Source organism: Primulina huaijiensis, chromosome 4, assembly GCF_012295235.1.
Source record: "Primulina huaijiensis isolate GDHJ02 chromosome 4, ASM1229523v2, whole genome shotgun sequence".
NCBI lineage: Eukaryota > Viridiplantae > Streptophyta > Magnoliopsida > Lamiales > Gesneriaceae > Primulina > Primulina huaijiensis.
This window is the reverse complement of record NC_133309.1, coordinates 1,226,071-1,252,768: the sequence shown is the minus strand read 5'-3', so window position 1 is coordinate 1,252,768 and position 26,698 is coordinate 1,226,071. Positions and strand designations below refer to the sequence as shown.

Here is a 26,698-nt window from a genome sequence, read left to right as displayed (position 1 = left end):
TTTAAGTATGAATAGCTTGTTTACATTATTTGTTTGGTAGAAAAAATATATTTTTATTTCTATATGCTTTTGATAATCAATGTAATCAAATTTTAGTCTCAATAATTTAGCTTTCGATTTTCAAGTTGTGGTGCAATAGTTATCCATGTTGTGTAAAAACATCGAAACATGACACTTATCTTATTATACGATCTAAAATATTTGAGTTGCATCGTTACTATAAACTATAATTTTTGATAAAACAACAAATTTTCAGTCAAATGTCACATATTCAACTATCACTGATTGTCATTATTAAAAGCGAGTTTGTTTGTATGCAATAGTTAAACTTGTTGGGTACAACATCGAAATGTGTCGCATAGTTGTTGTACAATTTAAAATATTTGTCTTGTATTGTCACCAACAACTATAAATTTTGATAAAACGACAAACGCTGTTAATTCTTCATTTCAACAATTTTAATCATTTTTTACATATATAAACACTATTTTGACGTCACGTCAACACGATATCCATTTCACATCGACCTCATATCGAAAAATTAATAAATAAAATTACGGAAATATGCCAACAAAAATTTTACGGCATAAAAGTGTTTTTTTTTTTTTTGACGATTTCTAAAATCAAGAAATTTAAATTATAAAAAATATTTGTATTGTCACGTGACCGGAATCTAGATCCAACGACCATATATTCCCGTCAAGAGCGGGAAGTGTACGTCGAACGGTCAATAATAACGTATCGATATCCACCGTCGGATCATCCATCGACGGTCAGAGTCAATTCTAGATGGTCCCCAGAGGACGGCCTTTTCGTACATATAAATATAGGGCTTATCACAGTAGATCCGGTCCGCTCTGAACTATTCCATAACCACTTTCTCTCTCTTCGAATTCAATTTAAACATACGCCCCACACTGCTGCTTATCCTGCGCACCGCCGGAGATGTAGCCCTCGCCGGAGTGTATGAGGCGTGCTATTTGGAGGTATAGGAGGTTGGTGAAGTAGCTGGGGGGAGGGGATAAGATCGGACGGCTGAGATTGAGATTGCTGGGAGGTAGTTGATGATGGAGGGTCAGAAGAGCCAGGCGAAGCTTACGAGAACGAATTCTTCACTCCTCAGGTCGTCTCCGACCATCAGATCGTCGATTCAGAGCTTGTCTTCGGTGAGCGAGATCTCGCCTGACCAAGAAATGGAGGATCTCGAAGAGCAGAAGCCACACAGCAAGCCCTGCTCCCCGCCGGTTCGGCCGGGTATGAAGTCTGGAACGGGTAGCTTGGCTCCGGTTCTCGCTATCATCGTGCTCTCTGCTTACACGCTTTTCGCCTTCTCGTACAGGGACGACATCCCCGCCTCGGAGAATTTACTGCTGGTCCTGATTTTTGTTGCGATTTTACTGTTCCTCGTGTCGAGGAACAGAGCGTTCATTCGCCATAATTTTACCATTTTCAAGCACTTGTGTGATGAGTATGGTAAAAGAGTTGGCTTTTCTTGTTTTGCCTCCAAAAGCCAGTCAAAACCAGTGCAATGGTTCATTGGAGAGTCGAACTTTGAGGAAACGGAGATGAAGCTTTGCGAAAAGGAGAAAATTGTTATTGAAGGTGTGGAATTTTACAGCAACGGGGATTTCTATGAAGGGGAATTTCACAAGGGGAAGTGCAACGGCAGCGGAGTGTACAATTACTTTGTCAATGGGAGATATGAAGGGGACTGGGTTGATGGGAGATATGATGGATATGGAATTGAGAGTTGGGCGAAGGGGAGCAGATACAGAGGACAGTACAGGCTTGGATTGAGGCATGGCTTTGGAGTTTATAAGTTTTACACTGGGGATACTTATGCTGGAGAGTGGTGTAATGGTCAGAGTAATGGAGTTGGAGAGCAGGCTTGTGCAGATGGGAGCTGTTACATTGGGGAATTCAAGTGTGGGGTTAAACATGGCCTTGGCCGTTACCATTTCAGGTCGCTTAAATCATTTTCTTAGTTTGATTTTGTGCTTTTCATTAATCTTTTTCTTGCTTTTGATGTTTGAAGTCGATGTGTGTTTGAGGTGGTCTATTCTTCATGTCATGTTTGCTTTTGCTTGGTGTCGTGTATGGTTATGTAGACAAAGATTCGTGTTGTTTGCTTGAATGCTTAAATGTTTTTCTTTGGAAGAGATAAATAATGTTTTTTTTAAAACTCGGTTTTGATCTTGTCCAAACTGGTTGAACTTAGTTCCTCGATTCCATTTATTCTACCTGGATTTCATTCACAGGAAGAGATAAAGATTGACTTTATTTTAACTCAGTTGCTTTCATGAGATTACTGGTTCTAGTAATCTTTGAATGATAGAAGAATGTTAATTTTTTTGTTGATAGGGTGTTTTTTAGTTCTATAAAGTATGAACTTGTTGATCTTGTAGCTTGAAGTGAATGTTGTGATTTTGATTCAAACTTCCAAATTACGGTTAGTACAAAGTCAACCTTTCCTGTTGAGTAGTTCTGCTATTCTTAGTCGCTGATTTAGTGAATGGTGACAGCTTAAGAAACATGATGTCTAATGCACAGATAAGAATGTGAACATCTTGTCTTATTTCAATGAGTTGAGCAGTTGACTGATTTCGTTTTAAGGGATTAAAGTTTGATTTATCAGTTTTATAACAGGTGCATAATCCCTTTCACAACTTTTTGATCTGTGTCTGGCCTTTGTTTCTGTATTGAAGGAACTCAGCTTATTGCGTTTATTTCAATTGTTTTATAGAAATGGAGATAGATATGCCGGAGAATATTTTAATGACAAAATCCACGGTTTTGGGGTCTATCACTTTGCCAATGGTCATCGTTATGAAGGTTCATGGCACGAAGGCCGCAAGCAAGGTTATGGCATGTATACCTTCCGAAATAGTGAGACCAAATGTGGTGAATGGGATGGTGGCAATTTAAAGATTCCCCTTTCCCCTTTAACTGATGCAGTTTTTCGAGCAGTTCAGGTGACACATTCTCATTAGCGCGTACGATTCATTTTTTGTGAACCTTGTAGTTTGGAAAATTTGTTTTCTCCAACTATTTTTTATCATGTTAATTCTTTTACCTTTGCAGGCTGCTAGAAGAACCGCAGAAAACGCGGTTCACCTCCGATGTGTGGATGAACAAGTGAACAAGGCCGTGATTTCTGCAAACAGGGCTGCCACTGCTGCAAGAGTTGCTGCTGTCAAAGCTGTTCAGAATAGGATTGATGGAAAATTTTGCGAAACTAACTTTTAGCATAACTAGCATTATTGGTAACTGTAAATTTTACCAAGTCTCCGTGTGAAATCGGATGAACACGAACACCCCAGTTAAAGCTAAAAAGCTTTTCGGAGGTCGAGAGTTTGTTTAGGTTTGTTTAGTCAACACTGTAATTGTACATAAATCCTTTGTAAATCAATGGAAAATCAGTTTTTATCAAAAGTTCTCTTTTTGCATCAGTCCAATCGATATAATAATGGATGTTGTTTCCCTTGGTGGGGTTAAAGCACGAGGCCGGTGAATCATTTTGTTGTGCTCTGCAATAATAACACCATGCCATAGACCCCATCTTGTATCTCACACATCATCTAGTATTATCCCAGGATGGATCTAGTGGAGAATGAAGGATAATCTCACCCTAAAAACCACTTTATTTTTCGAGATTTCTTTGGGTTTTCTAAAAACCACTCCTCCGAAATCTGAGCTCTTAGAACCTGCTGGTATTGTCTGTGTTGTAGCTATGATGCTGCTATACGGCGTGGTTCGGAACACAGCAATGAGCTATGTTCTTACATGCATTCGTTCTTTATGTACTCCAACCTGAATTATCAACTGGTTAGTCATTGAAAGGAGAATGGACAATGGAAATATGGAGTTGTATAGTATCATTCACTGGTTATTTTGTATTTGTGGAGAATTCTTCATTCCCTTTCCATTTTCCCTCTTTTTTACAGTTTATCTGTTTCCTTTACCTCCCTCGCTTTCTCGGTTAATGAGATCCTACCTTGGGCACTACCCTCATTATATTTCAACGGATAAGATCTTGCCACATATACAATTTCAAAAAAAAAGTGGGTCCTATATATGCATGGGCAAATCTTGGCCATCTATCCTATTATAGGGACAATGCCCACATAGGTAGGATGAAATAAGACCGCTTTTCTCTGTGTGCAAACTAGCAATGCCCTGTTTGATTTGTCATACATGCAAATGGGCAGATTCTAACTATGCAAGTGACATTTTGATTACTTTTGCTATGTCTAAACTCTCGACTTAAAGCAGTAGTCTACAAACCACTCTAGTCAATAAATCGCACTAAACAAGTCTTGACAATTGGTAAACAATCACCTATTCTACTAACTGAGACACGTATCAAGCACAATCTTCTTAATATTTTCTTTATAAATACATAGGATGACTTCATGAAATTTTTTAGAAAATCTAAAGTGCTCCTTTTATGCCCAAGTTGTAGAATGTTGGGAAGTCGTGATTGGTTCATGAAAGAACATGCAATAGTGGTGGGTAGGGTTGGTTTCCCGGCTCAAAATTATTCTACTTTTTATTATGATATCTCATGCATGCTTGAATCTTGATCCACAATCTCTGTTTCATGTATTTTTTTAGTAGACAAAAAAGCACCAACTTTTGCTTATTTTCAATTTTCAAATCATACCATATCTTGATTCTTTCTTTCCCCTTTTCTTTATTTAATAATTTGCTTTAGTATTCATCATTCAAATATTCCAATTTCTTGAATTTTAAACGTTCAACCACCCCCCACATGCATCTGCTCAGCCAAACTGTAGTAAAGAACTGTCACCAAGATTATTCTTTTTATCTTAATCTTTCTTTTTTTTTTTTTTTTTTTTTACTAATGTAGTATATTTAGTTTGTTAAGAAAATAAACCTAAAAAAAATCCTTCAATATTTGCAATTTTATTTCCGAATAACTATCGATTTTCTATTTTTTGAAAGAAAAACAAAAATTATAAACATATATAGGCGGGTCCAATTTTGTATGAATTAAAGTGATTGATATTTTGATTTGTTGAATAAAATCTTATAATATATAAAATTATTAATTAAATGTAAGACGGTCTCGATTTTCTCTAACATTGATCTGCCCTTAAACGATACTTTAAGTTTTTTTTTTTTTTTAATTCCAAAATAGAACATCCATGGGCTACCAACCTACCATAGTACACATTAATTATTTCCTACGGAAAAAAAAAATTAATATTAATCCCTTGTCTCAAATATATTGGTTTCAAATTTCTTTCCGTCGTAAATATATAATAAACTATTAGCCTAGAAGAAAAACAAACATTGCGTGTACTCGGGATAGAAGTTTTGTATAAATGTATCGCCATGCTATTGCTATTAAGTATTTACAATTATATCTTTAATGATTAAATATGAATCTTGTTCATAAAATTTATTTTTCCAATAATATTTTTAGTAGGATATGATTTAATGTTGTCAATCTTCACTATTTAGTGTCGGAGGACGGAGAATGCAGAGATCATCGACAAGAGGATCAAACCAAGCCATCAATATCATTTGGATCAAGAGTGATGATATCTGGATGAATCGGGTATGAGATATATGGCAATCCACAGGATAATGAGGATAATTTTGTGTTTAAGGAAATTTGAGTAAGTATAATGGCTTCAGCTAAAACCTGCGAACAAAGAAAAGAACTCGTGAATGGACGCCGGAGGGGTGTCCAGCATGACCACTCCGATGCTCAAGTCGGCACGTAAAGAAGAAAAGCAAAATGGCTATGTATGTGTGAATACACGTGAAGTGCTCAAGAGTTCAGAATTTCAGGCTCTGTAAATGAGAAATATACCTACTATTTATAGTAGTAAATCACAACATTACCTTGTTTTTAGTGGCTACTTGCTAAGTATGGTAAGGCAGTTGTGGGGTCGGTATCTTCATGATCTCACCCTTGGGAGAAGAAACAAGTCTGACCATAAAATGGGAGCATCTAATAATGAGGCAGAATATGAGGTCCTCTTATGGGGACTGAAAGTCGGTCAAAATATGGGAGTTTCTCGGGTTTTTATTTACTCAGGCTCCTAGCTCGTGATCCAGCAGAGTAATGAAATGTTTGAGGTGAAAAATGACAAGATGGTCAAGTATGCCCAAGCCCTCAATCTAGCTCGAGAAGCCTTTGTCGAGCTCAATATCTCTCGAACCGAAAATGGAAGAGCTGATCGATTAGCTAAAATGACTAGCTCCCTTGTCCGAACTCGTAGCTTGGGCGTCACCGAGCATGAATTAATTTCTCAGATTGAACACACAAGAAATTTTGTAACTGAAATAAAAGAAGGGGATTGGAGGTACAACTTTTACCAGTATTTACACCTTAGGATTCTTCCAATTGATCATAAAAGAGCACGGAAATCCAGATGTGGCCTGAACTAACACAAACCTAGGGGATACCGATGTGTTTTTTCAAAATTCACAATCCATTAAGGATACAATCAGATCAATATAAATCTCGTATTTCAAGAAACTTGTTTTACTAGGGTTCTTTTCATATATGATATCTAGCTCTTCATAACTCAACAAATATCATGTATTTCTCATGGTTTGACACATGTACTCATTATTATCACTCATGACTGCTTTTCGCACACTCTTTAGTTTTATCTCAATACTAACTTAAACATCGGATAGACTATACCGGAAACATATCTGACGTCATCTAACTTTTGTTCATCTATGCAAATCCATACCAATGCTCTTCTCGGCCCAAACCACATCATTGAAAAAAACTTGACTCACCAGACCGAACTCGATGTACAAATTTTGTTTACATAAAAAATTATCAATACCAATCTTGTTTGTATAATGGGATTGCTGAAATTTAGGATTAAAATACTGGTGGATTGAGTCTTTTGGTAGCACTTTGGGGGCTCTATCTTTCAAAATGGCATTATCACGAGGGTTTGGATAATATTTTATTTATTGGAAATTGTTGTGTTTCTTGAATTTTTAATGTGGTCAAATTGCTTAAACAATTATGCCCCACGTATTTTTATTAATAATAATAAAAAAAATGAAATGAGCTTTGATAAGATATAGATATGAAACTATATTGAGATAAAATAACAAGTTGAAACACAGAAAATTTTGACATTAAGAACTTTAAATATGATATTTTATAATATTTTCTGATAATTAAATAGAATAATTATTTAAGTATGATAATTAATAATATTTTGCATTTCTAAAAATACAAAAACTCTTGTGAGACGATCTCATAGATCAATTTCGTGGGTCGAATATCTTATTTGAGTCATCCATGAAAAAGTATTACTTTTTGTGCTAAGAGTATTACTTTTTATTGTGAATATCAGTATAGTTGACCCGTCTCACAGATAAAAATTCGTAAAACCATCTCACAAGAGACTTACTACTCTAAAAATTACTATGTTTAAGATTCTTTTTCTTTATAATATTAGGAAGATAGATCATTTTGTGAATATAACTTATATTTTTAAAAGTGAGTGATGGCTGCCCTCACCATCATCATAAAAAAATTTTAAATTATTTTTGAACAAATCTTAAATATTAAATTGACTGGAATTATTCAACCCTATTTTGACATTTATTTTATTAGATTTGATTTAAAAAAACAGCAAGAGACACAAAGAATGCAAAAGTGTTCGTTCCTTCAAAACATTTCAAAATTATTTTGTTTTTGAAAAAGACATTTTGAATTGATTATTCATTATCATATTGGCGGTTTCCACCATCTTATCCACAACTTTTATTCAAAAGTATTTTATTGAATTCTTTTTTTTTTTTCCATAAGTTTTTTGTCAAGTTGCTATTATGTGTTATCCTAGATTTTGGAAAGACGTCTTCAAATTAGATTAATATGTTGGGTACAATAATTATCTTTCTAGAAAAACTTCCGACACATGATTTTTGAACTGCTATATAGTTTAAGACAAAAACTTATGTGAGACGGTCTCATGGGTCGTATTTTTTGAGACGGATATCTTATTTGGGTCATCCATGAAAATGTATTACTTTTTATGCTAAGAGTATTACTTTTTATTGTAAATATCGGTAAGATTAACCCGTCTCACAGATAAATATTCGTGAGACCGTCTCATAAAAGACCTATTCATAGTTTAAAGGTTTAGAGTTACAATGTTATCCTTAATTATAACTTTTTGTAAAGCGACAATCGTTTAATCTTCCAATTGATATGAGAGTCAAAGTAACATCTTCGATTCTCATTGATTAAAATGAATGAAATTATTGAGAGATGGATTGTTGTGGTACAATAATTACTCTTATCAAGAGAACGATCTACACGTGTCGCTTGAGTTGCTGTACGATTTAAAAAGAAAAAAATACATTGTTATCTCTAACTATAATGTTTAATAAAGAATCAAAAGATGAATATGACTTATGAGTCATATGACTCATTATTTTTTCATTTTAGTTATTAATATACTAGATATAAAATCATGTGATAATTGATTAATTATATAATTTAATTTTGAATGGATGGAGGAAAAAAAGGGAGAATTAGTTCTTATTCATTCTAGTTTTTTTTAAAAATATGTTTTAAAGTAATTTAAAAATATATAATACATAAATAAATATTCTATACTATAAAAACTATCAATTCCTTAACTAAAAAGCAATAATAATGAAGGTAATTATGACAATGGCAGGTCATCTAATTCATTCTCTCTTTGACCTAAACTTTAATTAATCATTAAGAGAGAAAAATAAAGTGTTAATTAACAAGTTGTTGAAGAGTGAATTAATTGCATTTACTACTCCTAATTGAATGAATGAATATTTTATGTTTTTTTATTAAAAAAAATTGCATTATTTTTTTGTCACGAAATATATAAAACATTACCATAAACATATTAAAATTTTAAACATAATTATTTTCTTTCCCGAATATTGCAAATATTTCATAGAAAAAATTCTTATTTTAGTATATCATAAAAGGGGAAAAATAATAATATGTATGTTTTTATTTAATTCGTTTTTTTAATTAAAAAGATATAGTTTTAGGTAATTCTATGTATATGCACACAAATTTACGTGTTTCAAAATGAAATATTTGTCACAAAATTCACCTACCTAAGTTCTTGTCTGCAAATTTTCTTTCTTCTTTTTTCTTAAATTTTTTCTTCTTATTTTGGTTTATTTTCAAATCTTAAAATTTAACTCTTCTTTTTTATTTAATTATTTTTCTTTATTTTGGTTGAATTATTGATGTAAGAGTTTGTCTAATTTTATTTCTTCAGGGATGAAAAAATTAATTTAAAAATGATTGGCCCTGACAAAAAAAAATTTTTAATTATATAAAAACATTATTTTACAAAACAATTTCGCCACAAAAATCCTGACTCCACCACGATATAATAAGAAATATAGTTCACCATCAGACATAGGGACGACAATGAATCGATTATAAAGAAAATCAATCAAACAAGTTACCAAGGCAAAAGTAGGAGCAAGAGTGAGTAACAAGTTTTATAAACCAATAATAATGTTAAAAAATTTGATCTTGATGGGCAAAAACTTGTGTGAGACGGTCTCACGGGTCGTATTTTGTGAAACGGATCTCTTATTTGGGTCATCCATAAAAAAATATTACTTTTTATGCTAATAGTATTACTTTTTATTGTGAATATCGGTAGGGTTGACCCGTCTCACAGATAAAAATTCATGAGACCGTCTCACAAAAAACCTACTCCTATTGATGATATTAATAAATACTTTATTTAGTAACTATAAAATAAAAAGGGAGGAAACATATGTAAAAAAAGAAAATCAAAACAATAATAATGTTAAAAAATTTAATAGACAGGTCAATCCTACCGATATGCACAATAAAAAGTAATATTCCTAGCATAAAAAGTAATAATTTTTCATGGATTACCCAAATAAGAGATCCGTCTCACAAAATACGACTCTTGAGACCGTCTCACACAAGTTTTTGTCAAAAATGAATAAGAAGAGTTGTTTTTGTTGAGTATTGATGATCCAAGAAATTCAAATAAATATTGTACTTAGTTTGAAAATGATTTAAACAGAAATAATGTAGTATTGTTCAAAGCTATAATAATGAAAAAATGGTGATGTATCATCCAAGGGGCTCAATTTCTAAGATCGACTCAGACTCTGGAAATCTCAGGTACGATGCTGGTGACAGATCTTGGGTTTGGCCAAACTAACACCCCCGTTGACATCTCTCCAAAGATCCAGAAAAATATCCAAGGTTGTTCCATTTAAATTCATTCGTTTTTCAAATTTCTTATACTAATTTATCCTACTCTTGATAAAAAAAAAAAAATATATCTAAATAATTATGTAAAGTTTAATTTAGCAGATGGAGTATGAAATGATACATTCTTGATTTTCCACTTGATATCTTATCTCATCCTTTTCTTTCTAAGTAAGCTTTCTGCAAGAGAAAACAATGAACACAAGGGATCACTAAATTGCATGAGAAGAAAAAGAACACAAAGATTCGGTTATTACAACTTCCTAAAGACATCTTTTTAACTTTTTTCTTGTCTGATTCACTCAATATATATAATGTCATAAAACCAAGAAACAAAATTGATCCTTGGAAACTTTAATATACCATTCCCATGTCTTTGAATCCTCCAAATGAGGGAGTTCCCGGTGCAGGGAACTTCCAGCTCTATTGGTGTTACCAATGTCATCGGATGGTTAGGATCGCATATGACGACCCCTCCAACATCCTTTGCCCTCGATGCTTCGGCCAGTTCCTGTATCAAATCGACGTTGGGAGGCCTAGGCCAGTTCTTGAATTCACTTCATTTGACCCTTCGCCGGAGGCAAGGATTTTAGAAGCACTTTCCCTCATGTTGAATCAACCTAATAGAGCAGAGGTTAGTGATTTGGAACGAATAGGGGTATCAGAAGGGGGACGACGTAGATACAGAGACATGGAAGATGCTAGAATTGGGGTCCAAAATGGGGAACGACGTCGCCATAGGGACACGGAAGATGCCAGAAACCGAAACTGGCTATGGCCCAGGAGAAGAAACTCTATGTTTGATGAAGATATTGATGGTTGGGGTCCGGAGAGTGGGATTCTGGCCAGGCCTAGAACCTGGATCATCCTTCGGCCAGCTCGCCCGGATCCTAACAGGGAGAGGCTACTCCCGAATGCGTTGGATCCAGGAAACTACTTTTCGGGACCAGGATGGCAAGAACTAGTTGAGGAACTGACCCAAAACGACAGGACTGGCCCACTACCAGCTCCCGAATCGACAATAGAAGCCATTCCTACGGTAAAAATTACTCCATCCCATCTGCAAACGGGCAAAGAATGCCCAGTTTGCAAAGAGGAACTGAAAATTGCAATGGAAGCAAGGGAGCTGCCGTGCAACCATGTGTACCATTCGGATTGCATCGTCCCTTGGCTCCGGCTCCACAATTCTTGCCCTGTCTGCCGTCTTGAAGTGTCGGTGCCACGTGGTTCGGATGGCACCCAAACAGATGGATTGCAAAATGTGCGAGGCACGCAAAATGAAGGAGGCAGGACACAAAGGTGCTGGCGGCTTAGGCAATTAGCGTCCAACTTGTGGCCCTTTCGATCCAGACATCGGCAACTTTAACCCCATCTATAGAATGAGAATTGAACTGCAATGCGCTTGTTATAGAACTGTTCGACCTTCTATTCTAAATGGAGTTTGAAAATCCTATTTTATATATCTATGTGAACGTATTCACCAGAGACACCTCTCATGTAAGAAAAACACAAATTATTAACTTTTATACAACTTACAAGAGACAAACAGGAGATTGGAATGTCATTTCAAACCGAAGATTAAAATGGTTGTACAGAAAACATCAAATGAAAATAATCTGATTCCACATGAATACATGGAAGAATATATACCCCAAATCTATAAAGTGGTTGTACTCACCCTCATCACCTTGAGTAGGGGAAGAATACATCACACAAATATAATTAGTGATCATTCTCATTATTCATGTAGCGGACAGAAATATAGACTGGAAATAAAACCAAACATAATCTTAAGTTTTGGTCACCATCATCATTTAATATTCATGCCAAGGAATTTGGTCACCTGAAATACAATTACTTGAATTTAGAGAAAAGTTTTCAACAAAACAATAGTGCAATATAATTGCATCATACAAGACAAGAACAGAAGAAAACAGCATGTCGTTTTATCCTTCCAAGATCATATCTTCATCCATCGTCATCAAAATTAGAAGGAATGAAAACAACTTTTCTCATAATGCCTATTGAAAAAACTTGAAGATACTTGGAAAGAATGCTAACCTTTATTCAAGGTCCATGTGATACATCTGGAAAGAACTAGGCACTTATTTTTTTTATGCCATCTAAAAGCTTACCTCAGGAGTAATAAACATGGCGTGCAATGTTTAGCAGCAAAGATTTCATATACAAGTAGAAAAGAGAACAATACAGCTTGAGCACAACTTGAAAATAGTGGCATACAGCCTTTAAGTTAAATGTGCCCAATTAAGTGAGTTCATTGGTGCCACGTGAATCAACGGTTGTCATAAAATTAAAAATATCACATTGGTTCATTCTCTCAAGTTTGCAGAATCTCAGCGCAAGAACCAACAGCCCAGGACAAACTTTTATAAAGAGTGCATAGCTTAATATCCTGGCTTATAGAAGATAAAGGCAGTATACAAACAGATCTTCATCGCATATAGATAAAACAGGTACCCCAGTGAATGATCAAGCAACTTCGAGGATCAACAGGAAATTTACCAATGTTTCACTATGATGATGAAGTTCCATCAAAAGAACTCAATGATTTGATTATGTGCTTATAAACCTTAATTCCCTCCAAATAAACACAGTCCTTCAAAAACTGCCAAGAAAGTAAAATCATGATGATAGAATTAGAAGTACGATTAAATAAATAAACTAGAGATAAATATGGAACTTTAAGTCACCTCGTTATGATCATGAAGTAATATAGGAGTGTTTTTCATTGGAGAGAAACCAAGGGTAGGAATTCCCATTTGTCTCATGAATCGAGCATCCGTCGTTGAAGCTAAGATCTCAGGCTTTGCGAGTTTTCCGCCAGCTTCTGCAATAGCTTGCTCAAAAACAGACCACCATGGATTAGAATCATTAGTTGGTGTCAATAAAGGACGCCCAAGGTAGTCTCTCAGAGGACCTTTTTCGGTGATCTGCCAAAAAATAGAAGCAGTTAGGCTTCCTATACAGACTTTCCTTTTCATAGATACTATTCGAAATAAATTATTAAATATTTCTTGGAAGGAAAAAGACTCAAGGAGACAAATAAAAATAAAAGAACAAGACACGAAAAAGGTCTTTAAAACTCCTCACAATTTTCTATTTCTCCAATGTTATAAACAAATTCACTTAATTTCTATTGCCAAATGGGAAAATGTCAATACTTCATTCTCGATTTTCAACTTGAAGGCTCATAAGACATTTAATGGAGTGAGTGAAGGACAGAAACAACTGTTAAACCGTAGGGGTGGTTATTTGATGGGAAATGATATTTATTCAACCAAGTTATATAGCTAACAAGATTTTGCTTGTGTATTGGGTGTTGGTACGCTCTTAGAGGGGCAATAGTAAGACCACAGTTTTTAAACGGTATATGCCAATCTATATCATGTTCAAGAAACATTTCAGGGTTCGTGGTAAAGATCGAAATGAGAGTCAGCTATAGACCGTCTGACTATAGAATGGAGTATATTTAGCCATTATATCATGATAAAGCAGCTATCACAGCTTGCACTTGGCTCAGTCAAAGGTGGCTCGCCAATTTCATTTCCAAAGAGCAATTGTCTCGGCCACCCAACTGAACTCATACTAGATGTGAAATACAAAACAGGAAGAAAACTATACACAGTTACAGCTCTGAGAAGGGTTAAACTAAGCATCCATCAGGGTTCAGTACACTTTGTGGCAGCTTCCCATATTCTTCATGGGCTAACCAATTCAACTTCCAGAGCCTGGTAATCTGATTTGCTCGAAAAGTCTGCCAATGATCAAGTACTTCGACATGCAGAAATGTACTACTTCAAGACCAGAATACCAGCTCAAACAACCTCGATAATTGGCGACATATCATAAATAATATCACACAACAATTCATTCATTATCTCCTGATAAATTACAAAGATATAGTCATCAAAGAACCAAATAAATAACAAAGTTATTCTAGAATCTGCATAAAAGACTAAATTTCAGGATTCCATTTTAATCTCACACATTAAACTAACAATCACCTCATATGTCATGTTCCTCCATGCAGGAGCCCACTCCTCTGTAATTCTCCTCTTCATGAGATCCGGATCAGCCGTAGGCGGCAGCCGAATATCGAACCCAGCCTCCACTTCAGATGGTTGCATATTCATTACAAATCCCTATTAAACCAAATCCACTAGCAACTTCACACATATCAATCACAACAAAAATCACTTGAACGAAAAAACTCACGGTAGGGGATGGAGTTCCGGCCTTCAGAAACACGGGATTAACCGAAATAACCTCCGAATTTGCAGCCAATCCAGCCTTAACAAGATCAAACTGACTATCTCTGAACTTAGTAATAACTTCTACGCTCTTCATCATATTCTCCATAGCACTATTATCAAACATTCTCGAGCCATGCCCCGGTAATCCCTTAGCCTTGATCACCATATGCCATGGAGTCCTATCAGCATAAAACACTCTAAATTCATCACTAATGGACGCCTGCCCTTCATCCATTACAAACCCAATATTCAATTCTTTAAACTCTTCGCTTTCAACAAACTTAGCCATCCCATCAAATCCTCCAATCTCTTCATCAGGTACGTAAGAAACGTGCACGGTTCTCAACGGGGAGAAATCAAGATTAGCTTTTAACTCTTTGATAGCCTCAAGATACTGCATACCAATGCATTTGTCGTCCTGAGCGCCGCGAGCGTATATCTTCCCATCTTCAGGAGATAAATGAGCTTCGAAGGGATCGTGCAGCCATTTGGAGGATTCGACGGGGACGGAATCTAAGTGAGAATTGAAGAGAACCGCCGGGAGGGACGGGTTAGAGCCAGGCAAAGTGAGGAGGAGAAGAGGCTTTTCCGGTGTCGTAAGATAGAGAATCTTGATTTGGAGAGTGGGGATGGTGGAGGCGAGGACTGTCAGATATTTGACGGCGGTGGTGTAGTCGGGATTGGGGTGGGCGGTCTTGATTTTGAGATAGCTGCGGAAGCGGGTAACTGGGGCGGGTTCGCGGGGTTGAGTGGCGGCCGAGATGGGTGGTGGTGTGGATATGGAGAGGAAGAGGTTGGCGGCGGAGAAGATGAGGAGGTGGAGGTGGCGCGTGGACATTTCCCGTTAGCTGCCAGACAACAGCAAGTTGCACTAACTAACAGAGGCTAAAGTTTATAGTGAACTTGGCGAATTCTCGCACACTCATTTTAATTGTATGAAATAAAACATGATTATATTGTAAGAATCAGAAACAATTTGAGAAAGAGGAGTATGATCCATTGAACAATAGAATCAATACACGAGAGCACCTTCACGAGGTTCCTCGGCAGTGATGACTTCTCATCACTTATCTCCTTGCTTTTCTTGAATCGTGAGAAGAGAGTATGGGAGAAAAATGTATGTGAACTCATAATCCATAATGTTAAATCATAAAGAATTAAATCGAAATTTTATCGGAAGAGTGTTTGAAGTCATAATCGTTACGTCTTAAGAATGAGCAGTTGATCTTCTAGATCTACGCCTTTTTTCTTTGAGAGAATCTTTTAATTTTCTCTTCAGATCGTATATAATAGGAAACGTGATAACACTCGATTTGGGGATCATGACCAATATAAAAATAATATCTATCGTTGTTTTCTGATATTTATGTTTTAGCTCATCATAAAAACATAAATTGCACTTTCATCTCTACACATTAAAGGCTCATGACATATCAGATACATTAAGGCTCCGTTTGGTTGAGTATATTAAATAAGGATAGATTAATAGTCAAATATTTATCGTTAAAATTTTAAGATGTATAACTATTTGATCAATAGTATTGGATCTTAAACCGAGTCAAAATGATTATTAAAACATCTTAAAATTTTAACGATAAATATTTGACTATTAATCTATCCTTATTTAATCCACTCAACCAAACACACCCTAAAAATCATCAACCAAACCCTTAAACAATCACATTAAGTTTTGGGCTTCACCTCAACAGACAATCCATATTACATAATAATTTACATATGAGTCCATATAATTGAAATTGTCCTAAAAATCTCCAAATTGGGCTGTATATATAACCTTATAAGTATGTTTTGTGAAAATAACCTTATGAAATCAAAAAGTATTGTTAGTAACTATAATATATCTATAACCGACCGTTTTATGAATCACATCAAGATATGATCGAAGCCGTCTTTGTTACACGTAAGGTAACTCGACCCATCAATGGTCACATTTACCAACACAATTGAATAATTTGGACTTTGAAGTGGATGTGTAGTATGAAAATTTCATGTAATGTGATCATAACATGCTATTTCTAATTGGGTCCTTCTTAAAAATCATTAAGATCAAACTTCAAACATAATCAGAGTGTGGATAAACTGAAATTTATTTATACTGAAAAATAACTTTATGTAATTGTAACTAAAAATATCTACAAATGAAAAATATTTGAAATAACAAACTCCCACTAACGTCCTCAATTGACATAATAATCATACTAACAATGTGCCTATGAAATATTTTGGGTGGTAGTCTCTTAATAAGCGGATCCACAATCACGAAGTCTGTACCGATATACTCAAAAGACAATTGACCACTTTGAATTCTTTTTTTAACAATCCGGAACTTAATGCCAATATGTTTTGAATTCATCGAGCTCCTGTTGTTATTGGAACACATAACTACTGATTTATTGTCACAATGTAATCTTAGTGGTCTTTCATTACAATCAACAATAAGCAGTCCCGTAACAAATTTCGCAGCCATATTCCATGATTGGTTGCCTCATAACATGTTTCAAATTCAATTTCCGTGGTGGAAGAGGCTGTAAGAAACTTTTTAGCACTCTTCCAGAACGTAGATTTCATACTATCTTGACATCCATTTAAATCAGACTCAGTATACATAATGATATCAAGTTGATCAAACTTCCGATATATGAACATGTAATCTTTTGTTGTCTGTAGGTACTGTAAAACTATTTTGACTGTTTTTCAATGTTGCACTCCTGGATAACATAGATATCTGCCTAACATTCATATCACGTATGCAATATTTGGACGTGCACAAATATGAGCATACATCAGACTCCTCACTACAGATGCATAAGAAATCTCCTGCATTTCATTTTCTTCAAATTCATTCTTGGATCATTGTTTAGGACGAAATTTGTCTCTCTTAGTCACATGGATATCTGTTAGTTTATAGTTTTGCATCCCATGTCGCTTGAGAACTTTTTCGACATAGTCTTTTTGTGATAATCCAATAATACATCGAGAGTGATCTCAATGTATCTGGATACTTACAAAAGATGCATTACCAAGATCTTTCATTTCAAAATTCTTAACTAGAAATCTCTTGGTGTAATGCAATGAATCTATAACTTTGCTTACTACTAGAATTTCATCAACATATAAAACTAGAAAAATATGCTTACTCATACTGAACTTATGGTACACACAATCGTTGACCAAATTCATCACAAAATCAAACGAGATGATCAGTTGATGAAATTTGAAATATCATTTTTGAGATGCCTGTTTAAGTCCATAGATGGATTTCTTGAGTTTGCAAATCATATTATTTGAGTCTTTAGACACAAAGTTTTCCGGTTGCACCATATAAATCGTTTCAGCAATGCCACCATTTAGAATTAGAGTCTTTACATCTACTGATGAAGCTCAAGATCAAAATGCGCACCAAAGCCATTATAATCGTTAAAGAGTTTTTCGAAGAAATCGGAGAAAACGTTTCATTATAATTGATGTATTCTTTCTGTGTAAAGCTTTTAGCGATAAAAAGAGTTTATATCTTTTCACGTATCCTTTCAAATCCCTCTTAATTTTAAATGTCTATTTGCAACCAATGAGTTTTGCACCTTTAGGTAATGGAACAAGATCTCATACATAATTATTTTTCATGGACTTTGTCTCCTCATTCATGGCATCATTTCACTTCAGAGAGTTTAACTTTTCATGGCTTGATGGAATTTGATAGGATCATCTTCCATCATTCTAATGTCTGCCTCATGTACTTGAAGAAATACAACGTAATCATCTAGCATTGCATTTCTTCGCTATCTAATGGATCTTCTTAGTGGAATAGGTTCTAGAAGTGTTTGAGTTTGTTCATTTGGAATGAGAGGATATCCAATATTGTCTTGATGTATTGTTTCTTAGTCAAAGTGAAGAATATGATCTTGATCAATGCCCAAGACATATGTAGGAATAATTGCATATTTATCTTCAAAGACAATAGCTTTAACCGTATCTCCCCTGCAAACTCAGCATCCTCAAAAGACCGGATATTTCCTGACTCAAAAATCGACTTACTTTTGAGATCATAAAACTTGTATCCCCTGGATCTTTCAATATATCCAATAAAATAATAATCGACCGTCCTTGAGTCCAATTTCTTTTCATTACGCTTATAAGGTCATGCCTCATCTGGAGTTTCCCAAATGTACAAATGCTTAAGACTAAAATTTTTGCATTTTCGAAGTTCATTAGAGGTTTTGGTCGCTGCTTTAATTAGATCCTCGTTAAGGATATATATATGCTGTTGTCTTTAGTGCTTCTCCCCAGATTAATTTGGGTAATGTAGAATGAATAATCATACTCCTGGCCTTTTTCTTAAGTGTTCCGTTTCATCTTTCAGCAACATTATTCATAATGGGCAAACTCGGCATAGTGTACTAAGGGAAAATACCTCATTCCTCTAGAGATCTAGCGAAAGGTCTTGGAAGTTGTTCATTTGAACCGTCATATCTACCTTAGTCTTCATCCCCACTGTTAGAACTTACGTTTTTAATCTTTAAGACAAGTTGATTGTGCTATAAAAATCGAGGGTTTCAGATTTTAATTCATTTCCTTTACTTCAAAACGAGAAATTGAGAGAAAAGAAAGGAGGGTTCTTCATTTCCATCTCTAAAATCATCAACAAATTTCCATGCCTTACTTACAAGGTCTCGGGTCCATGGCTCAATGGTTCACGATGGTTTAGCGTCGGGCTCGAGCCACTTCAAGCGTGAATACGAGTGCAAGTTCTGCCTGTTGCGGGTTTGTGCATTAGATTTCAACGTAATATTATATATGTGTATTGGTCTCCCTTATTGTATTTATTATAAATCATACAAAGAGAGTGACAAGAAAATAATTTTGAGAGAGACATGTTCTTGTAAAAACTCTATTTGTTTCTTAGTATCATTATAGTGAAAATTTGGAACTGTGACAAATTTGACGTAACTCTCACATCGAGTATACACGGGAATACCATACAATAAAAACGTACATGAGATCAGTACCCTATCATTATCTGCCTCTGCTTGTTCCTAATTCAGTGCGAACAAATGTCCTTGCACTCGAGGATGGCATAATAGGCAAAACAACTACGGTGGTAGTTGTACCACCTTCACTACGGTGACATTTATGTCACAATGACTACGAATGGACGATTAATTAATACTTAAAAGATGGAAACACCACAAAAAATATGTTAATGGCCAATATTGGCTATCAACATGAAATATATGATCACACATGCTTTGCTTTGGACGTTCGTATAACTTAGCTTTGTCCATCAAACACTAATTCAAGTTAATAATAATTTAGTGTATAGAATAGGTAATATCTAGACAAAAATATTAAAAAATTACATTTGTAGATTTTAGCACTCAAAGCAATCTACTTGGAGTTTAAAAAATAATAATAATAATAATAATCTTATACGTAAATTCATCATTTCTTTATTATTAATTTTCTGATATTTCTTTATTATTATGTTAGCTTGCTACTTATGGTTTAATATATACCGGCCATCAAAATTTACCTTTTCTATTATTCAATACCAAATTTACCCATATTTTATTTTCATCTGTTATTCAAGAAAAAATCTATCATATTAATTTTATCAATATTCAAACCTCTTTGAATCTTATCTAAACCTCATCAAAAATTCTTAAGATGATATCATATCTCATTTACAAATTATTATAAAAAAAAAAAAACCAAAATCATATAAAGATAATCTGTATAAATTTTTGTTTAAATCATTAATTTTTATGGCGTATCCATGCATAGTGTGGAATTCAATTTCCGCGGTTCCCTTCAAGCATACAACATAATCCACACCGTATCAAGAATCCTAACGCATTGATACGCAGTTTACGTAACTAAGCCTAAGCATATATGAATTCCTTTCCCGTGCACGTTTTGTGGGCGGTGGTGGTGCTCTTGGCGGCGGCGGCGTTGCCTGTGGTGTGCGGGGTGTGGTTGGACTTGCCTAGTACAGGTGCAAAGTGCGTGTATGAGGATTTGCGTCACAGCGACGTCGTGGTGGGGGATTACTACGCCTTCATCGGAGATCAAGAAGATGAGAATTCGCCTGTTTTCCCCACTATCTCTGTTACTGTTAGCATCTATATTTTGTCATCTTTCATGTTTTGATTTCTGAACTTCTATCTTTATATGTATATATGTTGTGTCAAGCGATGATTCGTCACCATTCTCGTTTAGCGAAAATGATTAAAATAAGTTGTTATAGAAGTCTATTATACATGTCGATACTAGGAAAGACTCTTAGCATCTATATATAATATGCTTAGGCCGTTTCCAATACATTTTCGCCGTGCCCCGGATGAGTTTCCCTAGCGATGTGTCCATTCATCGTGATTAATTTTAGATGGATCGATTAAAAACGTGTTCTTCATAGTTGTTTAGTGATGAATTAAAATTTTAGATGATGGACAAGTTAAAGAGTACAACTTTGTAACGGTGCGACTCAAATCTTAATCTGCATGTATATACTCGATATGTGCAGGATGCATATTAGACAGTAACTCGTTTCTAAACGTGTTCCTATCAAGATAATCACAACCAATCTAACGAAATCTCGCATAATATATATTTTGTAGGTTACATCACCGAATGGAGACGACCTCCATCGCCAAGAAAACGTCACTCACGGCCAGTTCGCCTTCACTACAAGCGACAGTGGCACATACTCGGCTTGCTTCTGGGAGCATGGTGATCATCATGGAGGCAAAACCGTGACCGTCGGTATCGACTGGAAAACGGGAGTTGCTGCTAAAGATTGGGATGCAATTGCAAAGAAAGAAAATCTTGAAGTAAGTTTTATTCTAAACTTAAACCTAAATTTATATTCATGTTCATACATTTGATTCATGTGTATATATATGTCTGTCTAGGGATATTATGTTTGATTGTAAATTATTTATGTCTGCAGGTGATTGAAGTTGAGTTGATGAAGGTTGAAGCAGCTGTGAAACTAATCCATGGCAATTTAATCTCTCTTAAAGAAAGGTTACCATCTGGATTCTTTTATACTCTTCCAAGTCCTTTTATTTTTTTTTGTTATAACCTACTGCCGCTATTTTCCGGTGCGCAATGAGTAAATCGAAGCCTTGGGTAGTAAAAAAAAGTGGGATGCTGTATTTCTAAGATTCGATTTCATATTCGAATAAACCTCGTAATCGCAAGAAAGTGAGTTTTTTCATTATGGGCCTAGCAAAAGAAAAATTGGGATAAAATCCCATTAGGATCTCCCCCCTTCAAAATCGGACGTGAAAGTTTCCTTTCATCTGGCTCAAGGTAGGTATACCAAATAAAGAAACGAGTTCTCACTTTTAAATTATAGAAAACCCAAAACCAAAAAGATATACTCCTTCAGGATAACGCAGTAATCTGCAAATCACGTTAGCTAAGTCAACCGTACTAGGCATACCCTGTGTGACATGCTCGCTGTGTGTATTGTTGTTTCGGACAAGAAATTTAATCGATCCATTAAACAATATAGGTATTTCAAATCAACTTTACATGAGATTTAACATTTACTTTTAAGATGAGTCGATAGCCGTAACGGAAACTCAGTCATTGTTGGATAGCAATATTTGCTCCTGTTATGAGAGCGATCCAAAATCGTTGTATATTTGTGCAGTTAAAAAATTAAAGATTTGAGTTGTATCGTTATTATCATCGATGCCTTTCTGATACACGTCGTATTTTGATTACAGGGAAGCGACGTTGAGGAACATGAGCGAGGCGACGAATGTCAGAGTTGCATGCTGCAGTATGGTTTCTCTCGGGGTGTGTATTGTTGTTTCGGTCTTCCAAGTATGGTACTTGAGACGTTTCTTTAAGAAGAACAAATTGATATAGAATTTGGCATTTTTTTAGGGAACTATTTATTATATATTACAAAAGTTAGAAAGATGAAGATTTACTTTTTTTAATTGTTAGTTTTGATTAGGATAAGGATCTTTTTTATTATTATTTTTCTTTCGAATGAAATAAAAATCTCGATTTTTTTTTGAAGATATGTTGTTAATTTGTCAAATTTTATCTTGGTTGTGTTTGAATCGAATAATTTGATTTTGATGTATAATTCGATTTAGGTGAGGATTTGATATGAGAGTGTATCTCAGATAAAATCAACGTCAATACTATTGAAAATGGGCAAAAACTTGTGTGAGACGGTCTCAAATGTCGTATTTTGTGAGACAGATCTCTTATTTGGGTCATCTATGAACAAGTATTAATTTTTATGCTAAGAGTATTATCTTATTTGGGTCATCCATGAAAAAATATTATTTTTATGCTAAGAGTATTACTTTTTATTGTGAATATCGGTAAGATTGATCCATCTCAGAGATAAAGATTCGTGAGACCGTCTCACAATAGACTTACTCTTGAAAATGTTTTTTTCTATCCAAACAAGCCGAGGATTTTGAAATTGTGGATTTGAAATTCATTGAAGTAAAATACAACAATCGTTCTTCATTTGATTATGGGTTTTGTTGTGTAGGTTGTTTCTAGGAAATGTACATTTTATTGATTTAATTGCGTATGAAAATTTAGAAGCTTAATTAGAATTAGAATTGGATTAGTTTGTTCGTTAAATTATTATATTTAGTAGGGAGAATTTCTACCAAAACAAATGATTATTTTTTTAAATCCAAAAAATTATGAATTATGTTTATTTTGTATCAAAAACCAAATCTGTAATTTTTCTTTATACCCAAAGGCCAATAAAATATGTTCTCAAAGTATCATAACAAACAAATAGATAAATAATTTTAAAAAATGCAAATCATTTTAGAAAGATTAATAATTATTAAAATTATTGATATAATATAATGAATAGGGATGTCCAAACCCAGACCCGCAATGGACCCGCGTGTATGGGGTGTGTTTGGGCATATTAAATGGGTCATGGGACGGGTCTCGAGTCCAATTTTTCAGACCCGTCTGGATATGGGGCGGGTCATGGGTCCTATAAAACCTGCCCCATACTCACCCCATATATGTTGATATAAATAGTCTAGGGTTTTGTTTTTATTAATTTTCATTTTTTTAGTAGCTCACATCAATCATAACGGTCTTAGTTATTCATATGTCAACTGTTGCATTTAAATCTACTTTTAGCAATAGTGGAAGAATAGATGGTTCTCATCTTTGTAGACTTAATCCAACGACTTTGGAGGCATTGATGTGCACGCGAAGATGGTTGTGAGGTGAGGTGAAAAGTGAATAAATCACAGTTTTATTTTGTTATTGTACTTTCATTTTAATTTTTTTTACTGTACTTTCTCTTTTTAAATTACATTTTTTTACAATTTGAAATTACAGTTTTATTTTTTCAATGTACTTTATCTATTTAATTTTATAGTTAATTCTTCAAGTAGTTTACCAACTTGTACCACCATTCTTGATGAACAGGAAAATGATCCCGAAAAATGTGTCTGAAATATTGCATACTCGCTAATTTTATATTGATCTGTATAAATTATGCTATGACTTATTTTTGGGGATGTCAAGATTTTTTTGGAGTGCTAGTAAATCTTTTTTTTATGCAATTCTTTATGTCGTGAAAATACTTTGTTTGTTATTATTAAGTGTGGTCGAAGACATGAATTAATTTTCCACAATGTTGTGTTTAGAGGCTTGTCTGTTTTTTAATTCAGTCATGTGAGAAGAAAGATTACTTTTTTATTTTAAAAAAATTCGGGTCTCATGGGGCTCACGGGTCTACCCGGCCCCGTTTCGTATTCGAGGTGGGGTGGGTCCGAAGAATATTTAACCGGGGTGGGGCGGGTAATGGGTCAAAGTTTTTTTCATGGGGAGGGTCTTGGGTTTAGCCAAACCCGCCCCATTGACATCTCTAATAATGAATATATTTAAATTTTAAATATTATTATATAAAAAATATTTAGGTAATTTGAGATAACGCTCATATGATGATAACAATAGTAGAGTTGTCACTTATAAAAAGAATATAAGAAGATATTTTAAAAAAAATCATATATTATTTTGTTTGTCAAAAATTTAACAATAAAAAAATATTTTTCAAAAAGTCACAATTTTTGTAATTTATTAGATGAATAAATTTTGATTAGAAATTTTAATTATTTTTTAGGATATTTTAAAAAATATTTATATTTAAGTTCTAATGATAATAATAATAGCAACTTACAGACAATCAATATATCAGAAACTCACGAAATTCTTTAAAAAAATTGAAATATATAATATAATATATATATATAAATATATTTTATTTAATATGATAGATAATAGTGAAAGTAAATATATAAAAGTATAACAAAACCTAAAATCATAAACAAAATTAAATGAAATGATATAATCAGTACATACACTTAAATGTAGTTTATATTTTAAGGGACGTCAAATTCAAATTCGAATTTAAAAAAAAAATTGAAAAGACTTCACATTTAATTGTGTATTTATTTCTTATTTGTTTACAAATACTTAATGTGATAGATGCATACATTAATACTGATAAATATTTCTGCAACTTCTGCGTGACCAGGGACGTAACAAAGTTTCGAAGTCCTTTTCTCGAGTTTTTTACTTATGAAATGACGATCGACTTCAACAAGCTTAGTTCGATCATGATTGACTGGGTTATTAGCAATATTTATCGCAGCTTGATTTTAACACTTTAGTTCCAATACCTGATGCTTCTTTAATTTCAATTCTGCCAACAACCTTTGTGTACATATACCTTCGCAAGTTCCATTGGCCAAGGACCGAAACTCAACTTCAGCACTATTTCTTGCTACCACAGGTTTCTTTTTCTTCGTTATGTTACAAGTTTACCCCATGCAAATGAGCAATACCCAGATGTGGATCGTCTGTCAGTGGAAGATTTTGCCCAATCAACATCATTGTATAACTGCATGTTTCTTAGGACGATCTTGTGGAAGCATAGTCCCTTTCCAAAGGATCCTTAGAGGTGCTTCAATACACTAAAAACATCATCCATATGTTCTTCAGTTGGATTGTTCATGAACTGGCTTATAATACTTACAACAAATCCAATGTCAGGTCTTGTGCAAAATAGATATATCAGCTTGCCTACCAACCTTTGATATATTCCTTTGTCAATTGTTGGACTTTATTCATTATTTCCAAGTTTCATGGATTCATAAGAGTATCAACATGCTTGCATCCCAACATTCATGTTTCTTTCAAAAACAAAATTAAACAAGTCTTAAATAATCAAAATTAAATGTTTATATTGTTGAAAAATAATATTTAAAATGTGTGTATTGAATATTTGAATGTTGAAAATTAGGTAAAATTAGGTGTTGAATATTGAAATTTGTATGTGATGATGAAGGTAATGATGTAATTTAATTTTGGATTATTTGTAAAAATTTTCTATAAATAGATCTCTCATTTGTGAAGAAAATCATAATTGAGTCTAAAGAAAAATATTATAAAGTGTGTAGTGTGATAATTTTGAGAGTTTGAGATTTTTACTTTTTACCGTAAATTTTTACTTTTTCACAACACGTTATCAGCACGAAGCTCTAAAAGTCCTCCATATTTTTCCAAGCTCCAAAACAGAAGAAAAAGGTAACAAAAGTAATAATATTTATTTTATTGTTTATTTATTTATTGTTTATATATTTACTATATAATATAATGTTATTATAAATAATAAAAATAAATTTTTCAAAAAACTTGTTATAAATCATGGGAAGATGTTAAGATGACATCCCACACTCCCGGTAAGGGATACGACAAGTATAAAAGTCTATAAGATTTTTAAACAAAATATCTTATGACACCTCATTATAATATTGTGATATGATATACATAATTATTTAAAACATTACTAATATTATATACACCATATTATTACCATAAAATTATACAAATACATACATTTATTTTCTTGTACACCAACGGTCATAAACGGTAACAAAACGGCTAGTTTTTGCCCTATAAATATGATCTCACAAACACATTCAATCACTCCAACTTTCTCTTCTTCTCTAAAATTATTCTTCATCAAATTTTTGAAGAAAAAAGAAGATGGCTTTCACAAAGTTATTTTTAATTATTTTGGTTATAATACTCACGAATCTTGTACTTATCGGAGAATATC

At 34.0% G+C, this 26,698-nt stretch overlaps 4 protein-coding genes across 6 annotated transcripts; 3 read left to right on the top strand and 1 right to left on the bottom strand.

The window, feature by feature from the left end:
- The first annotated feature begins 863 nt into the window (after window positions 1-863).
- Window positions 864-3,426, top strand: LOC140975119 (uncharacterized). Its single transcript, XM_073438660.1, has 3 exons — window positions 864-1,963; window positions 2,744-2,972; window positions 3,082-3,426. The coding sequence occupies exons 1-3, from the start codon at window positions 1,065-1,067 to the stop codon at window positions 3,244-3,246; spliced, it is 1,293 nt and encodes a 430-aa protein (XP_073294761.1). The 5' UTR covers window positions 864-1,064; the 3' UTR covers window positions 3,247-3,426.
- A 6,822-nt stretch (window positions 3,427-10,248) lies between these two features.
- LOC140975117 (uncharacterized) lies at window positions 10,249-15,570 on the bottom strand. 3 transcript variants are annotated; one of them, XM_073438655.1, is made up of 5 exons: window positions 14,507-15,569; window positions 14,296-14,433; window positions 12,982-13,221; window positions 12,794-12,896; window positions 10,249-10,450 (listed from the first exon to the last, which is right to left on the bottom strand). In XM_073438655.1, exons 1-4 carry the CDS (start codon window positions 15,380-15,382, stop codon window positions 12,804-12,806), a joined length of 1,347 nt encoding a protein of 448 aa, XP_073294756.1. In that variant the 5' UTR covers window positions 15,383-15,569; the 3' UTR covers window positions 10,249-10,450; window positions 12,794-12,803. The 3 variants fall into 3 exon arrangements, with proteins under 3 accessions (XP_073294756.1, XP_073294759.1, XP_073294758.1); XM_073438658.1 differs by lacking the exon at window positions 10,249-10,450 and adding an exon at window positions 12,061-12,291 and having other exon boundaries at window positions 14,507-15,570; XM_073438657.1 differs by lacking the exon at window positions 10,249-10,450 and adding an exon at window positions 12,061-12,113.
- Window positions 10,457-11,819, top strand: LOC140975118 (E3 ubiquitin-protein ligase RZF1-like). Its single transcript, XM_073438659.1, has one exon. It carries the CDS (start codon window positions 10,641-10,643, stop codon window positions 11,634-11,636), a length of 996 nt encoding a protein of 331 aa, XP_073294760.1. The 5' UTR covers window positions 10,457-10,640; the 3' UTR covers window positions 11,637-11,819.
- Window positions 15,571-20,398: 4,828 nt separating the features above from the next.
- On the top strand, window positions 20,399-22,532 carry LOC140974844 (transmembrane emp24 domain-containing protein p24delta3-like). Its single transcript, XM_073438334.1, has 4 exons — window positions 20,399-20,673; window positions 21,177-21,389; window positions 21,509-21,585; window positions 22,296-22,532. The coding sequence occupies exons 1-4, from the start codon at window positions 20,452-20,454 to the stop codon at window positions 22,438-22,440; spliced, it is 657 nt and encodes a 218-aa protein (XP_073294435.1). The 5' UTR covers window positions 20,399-20,451; the 3' UTR covers window positions 22,441-22,532.
- The last annotated feature ends 4,166 nt before the right edge of the window (window positions 22,533-26,698 follow it).